General features: G+C 38.8%; 1 protein-coding gene across 9 annotated transcripts in view; it reads right to left on the reverse strand.

Moving 5' to 3' along the window:
- Positions 1 to 12044, reverse strand: part of KTN1 (kinectin 1) — a 91607-nt gene that overhangs the window by 8535 nt on the left and 71028 nt on the right. For 7 of the 9 annotated variants that reach the window (XM_088149702.1, XM_007422462.4, XM_007422460.4 and 4 more), the window contains 9 exons: positions 11935 to 11972; positions 11430 to 11520; positions 11280 to 11348; positions 10345 to 10382; positions 7899 to 7989; positions 4711 to 4797; positions 1342 to 1431; positions 932 to 1012; positions 14 to 103 (listed from right to left, as the gene is read on the reverse strand). In XM_088149702.1, the coding sequence (XP_088005828.1) occupies positions 14 to 103; positions 932 to 1012; positions 1342 to 1431; positions 4711 to 4797; positions 7899 to 7989; positions 10345 to 10382; positions 11280 to 11348; positions 11430 to 11520; positions 11935 to 11972 (675 nt within the window). The remainder of the gene's footprint in view (positions 1 to 13; positions 104 to 931; positions 1013 to 1341; positions 1432 to 4710; positions 4798 to 7898; positions 7990 to 10344; positions 10383 to 11279; positions 11349 to 11429; positions 11521 to 11934; positions 11973 to 12044) is intronic. The other 2 variants (XM_015891471.3, XM_007422464.4) reach the window with 1 other exon arrangement.

The following is a 12044-nucleotide window of genomic DNA, read 5'->3' on the forward strand; positions in this document are numbered from 1 at the left end:
GGTTCCTTCCTACCGTCTCTGCAAGGACTACTTTGTACTTCTCACATTCTTGCTGCAACATTACGTGTAGCTCATCTGCTTCTTTTAACTTCTGTTCCATGATCTATAATGATAAAAAAGATTCCATGAATATAATGTGCAGAATGCAAGGCAGAGAACTTTATTTGTTCCAGTGAAATGCTGAACGGCTGCGTTTTGGAAGTTCCATTAGCTATAGATTCTGTATACCTAACCACTTATGTTTAGGGAGTGACAACAAACTGTTATTTCTTCAAGCAACTCACACCTACTAGTGAAATTACAGTGTCTTTGAGGAACAGCAACAACCTTGAAGAACACAAAACAAAAGAAACAAAGTTGGCAGAGAAAACAAACCCAGGTGGGAACAAAGACAAAGAAGAAAAGGGTTGTCAATCATCCTCGCCAAAGGTCTGGGTGAAGAGCCATGTCTGCAGCTGCATAAGGGTGCTGGATAAGGGTGTGACAACCCATGCCTTCTGTCATATTTTTGAAGTTCTTAGATGGGGTCAACAGAATGTGGTGGCTATATTGCTAAATTTCAGTGGCAAAGTTTTATATGCACTGCAGCAACAACAACAAATGTAAAAATGGAGATCTTGGCTAAAGAAAAGGCGAATTCCTCTCTTGGGTCTGTCTGCTTTTCACAGTTCTGTTCAGTCAACAGTCAAGTCTGAAAACTCAAGATTCTGAAAATGACAACCAATTCTGTGATTAAAGAACTTTGGGGGAAACCCTTGTAGGACAGATTGTTAGACTAATCTCAGAGTTACCTATCATCAGTTAAATACCAAGATATCACAAGACAATTCTCAGGCACAGGACATCAGTTTTCTCCCTGCTCCCCAGGATGAAGAAAAACTGTTATTAAAAAACACTTAGTTGAACTAAATACATATCAGCGTGTACTAACCTTAATGTCATCTGATTGAGAAGTCTCTTTTGTATGTTCTCTTATTGCTTTTTCAAATCCACGCATCCACTCAGTGTGGCTCTGAGTACAAAAGAGGCATTAAATCAAGGAGAATTTGGAAATAAACAAGTAGCGCAGCTATCTAGAGAAGACAGATTAACTAGCAACTGCCAGTTAATTGGAGTCTTGAATGTTATGTACAGAATGCCAACTTAGAATCTAGCAGTCTTTGAAGACACAATTTTGCTGGGTTTAGAAGTGAACAGGCCAAAGCTGATTGATTAACTAGAGTCCTAGAGGACCTATTAGCAAACCCAATTTTTCATTCTTCAACAGTGTCTGTGAAATCACACAGTCCTGCTTTAAAGACAGCGGCCCACTGGATAAACTTAACAGAATGTTAATCTTACCAAGGTGGAAGGAAGAGAGACTATAGGGAATAGCTTCTGCAATACATTTCTCATCTCTGCTTCAACGGCCTCTGCATGTTGCTGACTCTCCTGGATTGACAAAGTGAAAGGAAAAAAGACAAAATAAATGCAAATCTTCCACCATGATGTCACATCAATCTCCATTTCTTGGCCTAAATATTTCTCCTTAGTTTAACAGTTAGTTTAATACTACTGGTTCTAAGCGGCAAAAATGATTTCATCTGCTGCCCTTGCATTTGGAACATGGAATGCTTCAGCTTTTAAACTAAAAGTCATTTTACAGTTTGAAAGAGTTTTCAAGAGCAAAGGCCTTTGAGACTCACCACTTCTCCCCTTTTCTTAGACTTTTATAAGGGCAATGTGTGCAGAATAAGGTTCAAGTCAGATGAAAACTATAATAATCACATCAACTTACATTTGGGGAGCCTAATGTAAAGTTTATTTTTAAGAAGATGGAAGAGGGGAGCCTTAAATAGGTGCCAGGAAGAAATTTATTACCCAAACTTGTTTGAATAATTTTTTTATCACAGCTGAAAATTATTAAGTTGTTCTATGCCCCCCCCCCAAATGAGCTTCTTTACCATATTATTTCACATTGCATATTTTTGGATACAACGGCATTTCTATTTTTCCCACTTGTTTGCATGTTTGCTGATCCTTTAAATCAGGACTGAGTCCTCACATATGTCTGAATTAAGTTAAGAAAGCAATACGGGCTGCATTTTGAGAGGCTCGAGCAATTCTTGAACTAACTGCAAAGATCCCAGGTTACTTCCACAGCAATTATGCCATTGTCAGAAAATATTCTTCGCTATGGCTAGAAGAATGGTATGGTAGGAAGCTGGCTATCAGATGACATTTATTTTTTGTGCCTCTCCCTTGCCCACTTTATCCCCTCTATGAACATTCCATGCAGTACTGTATCGGAACTACAAATGTCATTAGAAAGCTCAATTATCACTTTCAAAAGTGACCAGAGCCTTCCAACTTCATTTGCTTATTATGCTAAAGCACTTGAACAGTTACAGATGGCTCACACGTACATGCACACCACTTGATCTCTCACTGTTTGGCCCTCAGCTGACCTTCTAAATAATTTCTATTGGAACAGTAGCATGGGCTGCCCAGTAGTTCCTGTTTGCTTCCTCCCGTAAGCAGAGGCAGCTAAACTTACTTAAAACGAAGAAGGAAGTATTCTGACCCTGGGCTTCTAGTTTATGGTCACTTAACCAATCAAAGTCTGAAACTCTGTTAGGGAAGTGTTAGTTGTGTCTTTATTGTTTTGCTACCCCAGGATGCAAAATGAATGTGATGGTGGAGTTGAGATCTGGCAATACAGTACACTGCCTGTAAATGTTAGCCAAACTTATCTCTTAGGTATCAAGGCAAAATATGTTCACTGTCTTTCAACACATGCTTCCAGAGGCATCTTCTCTCTTCCACTTTTGTTTTCCTAGTATACTATGTAAAGTGGACAGAAGTTGACAGAGCTGGGCAGCATTTTTTTTTCCTCCTGTATAAACAATCTGGCCAAAAGAAGAATGCTCAAGGCTTTCAGAGATCAAGAAGCAGGTAACAGAGCAGATAGGAAGGCAAGGGGGGGCGGGGGGAGGCTCTAGTCCCTCCTCACTGCTGGTCTTAAAGCACAGTCCATAGATCAAAGCAATGTTCTGACAGACTCAATACTTGAAAGCTTTTGTTTCCCCTAGGTGGATGCAAATATTCAGATTCCACAAAGGAGGAACTTCATCTGCTCCACAGATTTGCCAGAAGTTCAAGCTCTCTGCGAGTCATTGCAGTTGTATTTTACCACCATTCACAAAAGCTGCAGAACCTACCAGCCTTATCCTGTTATCCTGACTCCAGCAAACTCCGTAAGTATTGCAACAAATGCCCACCAAACCTTTTCTTGAAACCACTTTAGGAGTTCTTCCTGGCAGTTTATACTTCAGTTGGGTGAGTGCTGCTTCAAAACAACTTGGGCTTATGGATTATATCACTAGATTAAAGATAACAAATCTTGCACTTCCTTAAATACTAACAAATTTATTATTATGTAAGCTTTTGTGGATCAGACAGTCCACTTCATCATACTGTACATTACAGTTTGTGCCCCAAGATTATCATTTTTGATGCAAAAGAACCAGCATGATTACCCCTCTGGAAACTGATTATATTAAGTTTCTTCAAAAATATAAATCAGTGTATTTAAAAATAAGAACTGATAAACAGAAATGAACTGCTAGTTTGGCTGAAAGCATAATGGGAGGCTTGCTAACAGAAGTATACAAAACAGAAATAGTTTAAACTCATAGCTGCTTCTTTATAGCAGCTTTCCTCAACCTAGCACCCACCAGATGGTGCAATATAATCCCAATCACCCTCACCAAAAACTGTGGAACATTCTGTTGTATATCGTGGGGATTATAGTTCAGCACATTTAGCTGCAATGGGTTGAGCCAGACTTATTTTCAGTTATCTTAGTTTTAAAATACATTTTAAAATGACCAAATTCTAATACATTAGTAAAACATTAAATTTGTTTCAATTATTACAAATCTTAAATCTGGGCTGTAAAATTCTAGCAAAAATCAGGATGTGGCAAATCTGAATCCGGTCATATTAAAAGTAGGCCAATTAAAATGAATTAGGAGTCCCTGTGATAAGTTTAGAATGTGGATATAATCTGGTCCTAATTAAGCACTTCGAAATATCAGTGGGAGCCTATGCTTGTAATATTCCCAGCAAGATTTGTGGATATTAAATTTTGTCCAGATGACTGGGACACTGGCCTGAGTTTAGTTTCAAACCTGTAATATGATAGATATAAAGAGTTGTCTTTAAAAAAAAACAACTTACAGGCAGTTCTTTTATGACAGAGTTCCTTTGGGCACAAAACAAGAGAAAATTTCAATGATCAAGAAGCTGGCAGATGATTCCAACTCTGCAGACTAAACATCACAGCCCTACAGCTCTAGCAACTGTTCCAAGCAAAACCAAAATAAGCAGCATGCTCACAAATTAAAGGATTAAATAAAAAAGAAATACAAGGGTATAAGATGACAGGCACAAGCAAAGGTGAAAAGAGAGAGAGAGAGAGAAAGGAAGGAGAAGGAGGAGGAGAAGGAGAAGGAGAAGGAGAAGGAGAAGGAGAAGGAGAAGGAGAAGGAGAAGGAGAAGGAGAAGGAGAAGGAGAAGGAGAAGGAGAAGGAGAAGGAGAAGGAAGGAAAAATTAGAAGAGTTTTTTTAAAAATTGCAGTAAAAGCTAAATGCTTCCATTTGATTCTAGAAGGCGGCTGCAGAATCACTTCTAGCTAATGCATTGTTTCTAGCAATTAGCATTACAACCTTGGCAGTCTTGTTCACTCTGTCCTGCAGCAATTTTTCAGTTGAGGCCAATGCTTCCATTGCTTTCCAGTTTTTCTTTCGAAGGTCCTAATCATTTTTAGAAAGAATGGTTTCAGTTCAGCCAAAATAAAACCGTTTCTGCTTTCACCTCAAAGAGCGAGCATTTGCATTTGAGTGCAGGTTACTGCAAAATGGGTCGGTGCTCAGTTAAGATGAGGCACACTAGCAAAAGACAAGTGTGATGTTAAAAAAGAGAGAGCATTGATATGGCAAAAAATTCAAAGCAAAAAAAAAAAAAGCATCTATTTCTGATTTTAGGGCCACAATGGCTAGGAGCCCCCCATACTTCGACTGCATTTATGAAGAAGAAAATGGGGAAATATTCAAAAGTTATCAACATACATACATGCATACTGACAGACGCATACACACTACATCAGGTACCCACTAAGTTGGCTGCATACTCTAGAAATTAACCCAAATAGAACAGGACTGAAAATTCAGTGCCATTTGAAGGAACGGTAGGGAGGTTTCTCAAAGAGGAGCTTTCAACATCCAAAGCATCAGCTTTGACCTTAAGCGCCTTAGGGAGGTAGTACATCTTAGGGACAAAGCAAATATCTTAAGTGTTGAAAATTTCAGGTCCACTCCCTGGTACAGAAGGATCTAAAAGGATAACACAGGAGATGAAAGCTATGGCAGTGTAGATATTGCTGCACTCCAACTACCATCATCTCATACCTGACTTCTGGATAAGCTGGCTAGGGCTGATGGGAGTTGCAAGAGGAGAAAGGAACACCTAGTCTTCTTTCTTGAGATATTAGGACACTATAATTGAGATCCAGCAAGAGTAAAAAGTGCTGAGCCAGATGAACCAATGATATGAATATTGGATTACATAATGTGTTTAAGATGGCCAACCACATTTTGATAAAATAATCAGAACTGTAATAAAATACAAAGCAGAGCACCTTAATAAATGGAGAAATTCAAATCAGAATCTTTCTTTTCCTTGATCATCATATTAAAAGGTATTCATTTTCCCCAACAGATTTCCCAAGTTGACAACTGGGTAATGATTTGAAGGGGAGGTATCCTTACTCTCCAGAGTGTTGCAAATTCACCAACATGACTTTGACTCAGAGGAATAAAATACTGCCAGTGACATTTTCTAGATCATTTCTGTCATAATCTCCATCTCCATTAGTAGTTGTCAAAAGATCCATTACACATTTTGTGTCTCAATGCTGACTTCAACAGGTGACTTGACAAATCTTCTACATCTAAGGTTAAGCATGCTAGCAGGGTAGCTACCAAAATGCATAGCCTTTGATGCTAGCAATCTGTGTATACATTTTTCTGCCTATAGTATGTTTAAAAGCTAATTTAAAGAAGGGGACATTCTCTGGATGTGGTTGTTTTTCCATTCACATTTTAATAATTATGTTTAACCTTTCATTCTTTATGTTCTTGGGCTTAAAGGCTGAGAAGGGAACCAAAGTACATTCTGCATTTATCTAATTCTGTGGTGTCTTCAAACCTGTTCACATACATTTTATCAGCTTGTAAGGCTAGGTAGGTACTATCCTTCCTGTGCTGAGATGTGAGCTTGAGAGGAGACTAAGTGGCCCAAAGAACAGTGATGTCAACAGAAGTCAGAGGCGAGGCTGCTTTGAAAACAGGGTGCTGCTTCTCATTTTTAAGCAGTTGGCATGTGTTCCAAACCTTCCTAACAAATTCTAACTACTGAAAAGTTAAGCTGTACCTCTTATCTTGCAAACTGTCCACCCCAGATTGGGTGATCTTATTTCTATATGCAAAAATCAAGGCATTTAGCCAGAAAGGTAAAATCTACCTCCAGAAGATTCATGTCTGAAGGACTTTATATTTTGAGACTTCAGTTCCCTCCAACCGCAGGGCAAACAGTTTAACTTAATTCATTTTTTATCTAGTCTGCCTATTGTCTGTCTCTGGCACAATTGATATGGAGTTTATTTAATACTACTTTTTGTCAGGCCAATAGTCTATGTGCTTCACCCCTGGCAGGCATCAGATTGGGGAGTAAGAGCCTTTGTGTTGGGGGAGCAATCACTGACAGGCAGACCAGTGCAATCCATCTCACTTCCTATCTTACAATTTCATGGCTATATCTGTGGCTTTTGTTGATCTGCCTCTTCGCCACTCCAGTTTTTCCTAACACTGGGCCTGATGAAGAATTCTGGAGAATTCAAAACTTGCACATTGTTTTTTCCACTTCATTTTGTCCTAACAAAGCTTTTGCCTCACTATGGATGTGGGATATTTTTATAAGGGCTCCATAGAATGAAAGCCTAAAATAGCTTTCTAAGAGTGAAGAAGGAATAGATCCTAATTTGTTTGAATTTGCAAATTCAGTTATCCCTAACCAACAACTGTGCAGTCTGTATATCCATTGCCTCTTCCTGTTATGGTGCACTGTTGGAAGGAGATGAAATATATTTCAGGGACAGGAGAAACATTTAGGAAGTTCCAAAGGGAAAGTTTCAGAGCACCTTTGCAGCCCCCAACAGAACAGCCGATTTCACTGCCCTGCATGCTTCCAGTTTTGTTGAACAACAGCACAAAGATTTAAGAGAAAAGGTAAGGCAAGTCCAAAGATCTCTGAGCAGGTAAACTATATATGTATTAAGTAATGCAATGGATGACAAAAGGTTTGCTTCTTTTGGACAGGCAACTTTTTCTTAATCTGGTAATGCTTTCCACAAGCATTTTCCTGTCAACTTTCAAGAAATTCACTTAACCAAGTAGAAAATACATAATTTTCTTCTTCTGAAATTTGTTTACCAAGCAGTAGGATCCCTAAGATGCTCCCAGAAACTTTTCATCATACAAAAGGGAGAGCAAAATCTTCCTCTGATGATCCCCTGAAAAGCCACACTGCTCTCACTGCTGGAGGAAAGGGACTACAGAAGCTCTCCCAGCCTGGAATATATGTATGTATTTAAAACATTTGTGTTTCACTTCTCATTAAAATACTCTTGAAGTATTTTACAGAGAAATGCAATGATGAAAGTAGTCAGTTAAAACAACTGACAAAAATGTTATATAAAACATAAAAGAAATCCTCTAGGGCTGGAACATTCAGTGCCAAAAGAGTGCTTCCTGCAAAGTCTGTCTGTGCAAAAGGTATTTTGGAAGGAGTTACTTACATTATTCTTCTGCCTCTGTTGCTCCACTGCATGTTTCAAGGAGCCCAACTCGTTTTGGAGGCTGGTGACTTCTTGTTCTTTCCCAGTAATGCTAAATCCATACAAGAAAAGACAACGTTACAGCCATGTAGAGGGGAGTAAGACAGGGACGTGAAGCACACTCCTGTTTGTTTTCTTCAACAGAAAAAACAGACAACCGCCCTGCAATTGTCAGCATATATTCAGGATTCCACTTCAGACCATGAGAACTAGAAAATCTGCTCTTGTAAAGGTAGGAAGAGGAAAAATCCCATTTCTGGTGCATTCATTCGGAAGCAAGAAGGCAGCAATCATTCTTAACTTTTTCTCTGCCTGCCATTTCACTATACCAAAGCATTTGCTGTAACATTTCTCTGCCCTCCAACACCAATTCTATCTAATATGGAGTTTTAAAAGTTTTCCTTAAAAAGGAAGTACTACGAACAGATGCAAAATTTGGAATACAGGTAGTCCTCACTTAACGACCACAATAGGGACCAGAAAAATCATTAAGCGGGGTGGTCATTAAGCGAGGCATCACATGACTGCACCTGGTTTTACAACATTTTTGTGTCAGTTGTTAAATGAATCACTGCAGTTGTTAAGTGAATCACATGGTCGTTAAGCAAATCACACAGTTCCCCATTGTTTTTGCTTGCCAGAAGCCAGCTGGGAAGGTCACAAATGGCGATCACGTGACCACAGGATGCTGCAACCATCCTAAGTCCAAACTGGTTGCCAGCACCTGGATCACGAACGCTGATGGTCATAAATGCAAGGACCAGTCATAAATAGCTTTTAGTGCCATCATAACTTTGGTCACTAAACAAATGGTTGTTAAGCAAGGACTACCTGTAGGTAAATGAAGACAGGGATAGTGTAAAGCATTTTTCTTCTCCTTACTAACTGACTCTCCCTTCTAAGCTGTACCCCGTTGGGAGAGGTCATAAGGTTACTATTCCATGAACTACGATTAAGTGTAGAAGGCAACATACCATATACCCCATAAGTGCATCTTATTCTCACAGTACCTTGGGAGTTTTTCAAATTGCCCTGTTTAATGAGGAGGCTGAAAATCTCAAATATATTCTATCTTTCCCTATCTGCTTTTGTAAGCCACCCAGAGTAACTTTCCGTGAGATGGGCAGCTATGCAAATTTAATTAATAAATGAATAATGAATAAATCTGCTTTTATGCCTGCCTTTTTCTAATGAATCATTTTGTGTCTAGAAGCCCAATCTAAAATTAAAACAACCCCACAATTAATGGCAATTGTGCCCTGAGTGGTAAATTCTCTCCTGATTTAGATTTTAGAGGCTGGATTTGTCTCCTTTAAGTAAAAATGCTGAACTTCTGTGCTAGTAAATGTAATGCTTTGCATGCAGAATTGGTTTTACTTGTATACTACACTGATCCACAAGCTGGATTAAGGTCAAGGGAGACTCAAATTCAAATCTCTAGTTACCTGTTTCTAAATTCTCTGGGTAATTTTCAACAAATTACTACCCCTCAACCTGTTTTATCTCACAGGACTGTGAGGATAAAACTGGCAGGAAGAGAGCCCACCAACATTCTCCTGAGCTCCTTGTAGGAAGCATGGGATAAACTTATAATACATGACATTTAACACATTTGTGCAATTTGATTAGCAACAGCTAAATAGCATCTCAGCAAAACCAGCTGAGTTTATCATGACCCATCACAACATCACCTCACTTTAACAACTCTTTGAAGCAGAATACATTTCCCAGCTATGAACTATGCAAGCTATTGCTACATCTGTGCCATAAATAAATAAAATAACAAACTTTTTGTACCACTAGAAACCAACGTCTCTTAACAGTTTACAATAAATAGAAAACCAGAGTTAAAACTAAAAGTATTGCAACTGAATGTCAAATAACCAACTTTTTTTAAAAAGGGGTGTTTTGAAGCCTTTTTAAAAGCCAACAAGGTTATTTTTCCTCATTCAAATTGGCAGCAAGTATAGTGCCTTCAGCACAGATGGAATACTATCTTTGAACTGTATTTCTAGACAGCCAAAAGTAATCTTGATGTGTTTCTTTGAAGCACTTTAAATAGTGTGTAATTTCAATGCAGTAGACTATGCCTAAGAGAACACAAACACAATTATTATTTATAGTAATGTTTATACAACTTGTATACTGTTTTACCAAGCAATGGTGTTCAAGGCCACTGTCTTGATCCATATTATCAGCTTTATACATCTTAATACAAACTCTGCTGGGGCTTATAAAGCTTTCCGGATATACCAGTGAATTTAAGTTATGGATATTCAGTGCAGCTGTATTGCTGAGGGAAGAGTAACTAATGAAAGGAAACAGGGATGAAACAGCATCTAGCAGAAGAATATCTTGGTTCTGACTCATGTAAAAGACATGCCCAAATAAGTTACCAATAACTTACAGCTGTAAAAGTTGCTCGTTCCTGAGAGCCAAAGATTCCTGAAACAGAGGAACATAAATCACTTAACCAAAATGCAGTGGAAAGTTCCCCAGCTTTAGCACTATTTAATAGGCAGCTATATGCCACCTCAGGAGCCATGAAGCCAATCCATAAATTGCAGAAAAACAAGTGGAGCAACCCCTATAGCAATATATAGCTTTAGACATTTATTTGGCTTTCAGGCTAATGCTACCCAGTATCAGAAGACAGAGGTGTTCTTTCAACTTTCCTGCAGCTAATTTTCTTCTGACAAGGAATTTAATTTTAATTTTTATGGTGTTCTGGAGCACCACTGGGCCAATAACATTTTGGTGCTGGCAGAATGAGGAACCTTTTTTAGTTGTTTAATTCTTTGGGGGGGGGGGGAACTTGGGGAAATCAAAGAGCCAAAATGGGTTTTTAAATACCTCAAGCCTTTGCCAGGCTCAAGACACTTATTTTGCCCCTTTAAATCCATCCAACAATGGGCAAAACCAACCTGATTTGGGGGGGATACTGGGGTTTTTGAAGGAGTGAAATAGGTGTCTTAAGCTTCTGCCATCTTGCATGCTCCTGGTCAGATTAAAATTTACACACAAACACATATGTCACATATACAGATGCTGCAGTGGAATTAAGAAAGGATGGAAGAAGTCAGGTCCAACAAAGGAGTCCTATCAGCACTAAAATGCATGGCTGTAAGAGGGGCCAAATGAGAGCCTAGAAAGAAAGACTCGTTGTTCCAATAGGTGGACAGGAAAACCCTTCCTCCTCATTTAGCCAAACACCAGACTTGGCCAGTAGCAATTTCAGTCAGCTGACTGATTTTATTCAAAGTGATTCCTAAGACAGAGAGCATACAATACACCTAATGTCTCTCTTTTTTACCCCACAAATTTAGTAATCTGGAGAAATACCTGTTTGCCATTTTCCCGCTTGATTTCCTGAATCTGTGCTCTCAATAACCTGTTCTCTTCCTGTACAGCCTGTAAGAGAGGATGATGTCTTAAACTTCTCTGCCCACTTCCTAACACCCCTCCCATGCCTCTTAAAGTTATTACAGGCACCTGCAACTCTTTTCTTTGGTGAGCAACTTCTTTTCCCCTCTCATCTAATAATGTCAGCATTTTTTGCATTTCTTCTTGTTTCTCTCTCAATCTGTGAACACAATTTAAAAAGTGACCCATGAGAAGGTGAACAGAACCCTTTAGCAAAATACTTAAAACAGAATCTTTTAGCCAGCAAGTAAAGTCAGGGCTGAATGATATGGAAGCATTTTGTATGACAGGACTTTTCTCAAGTTTCCCAAGAAATTGTGGTTGCCATGTTTCTTTGACTGCTCTGGCAACCAACTGTGCCAGAAACTCTCATTGTTCATTTGAAGATTTACTATCTTGAGACAGGAGTAGGTCTTCAGGAAAGGGGACATCACCTAATACAAAAAGCTGCTCCAGCTAATACCAAGAACAATGAAATGTCTCTCTTACTCATTCATAGTCCAATTACATCAAGAATTTACACCAAGTCAAAATGTTCAAGAATGGTGGAGGAAGTTCCACTTTGTTCACTTACATAGCCTCATGATCTTTCATAGAAGTAGCAACAGAAACCTAGCAGGAAAGAGACAGGGGAAAATTAATGTGACAAAATACCTAAAATCACCTGCTGAGTTTTAGAGTTTC

Source organism: Python bivittatus, unplaced genomic scaffold (assembly GCF_059951505.1).
Source record: "Python bivittatus isolate LINGU-HERP-01145 unplaced genomic scaffold, Pbiv_v1 ctg000580_np1212, whole genome shotgun sequence".
NCBI lineage: Eukaryota > Metazoa > Chordata > Lepidosauria > Squamata > Pythonidae > Python > Python bivittatus.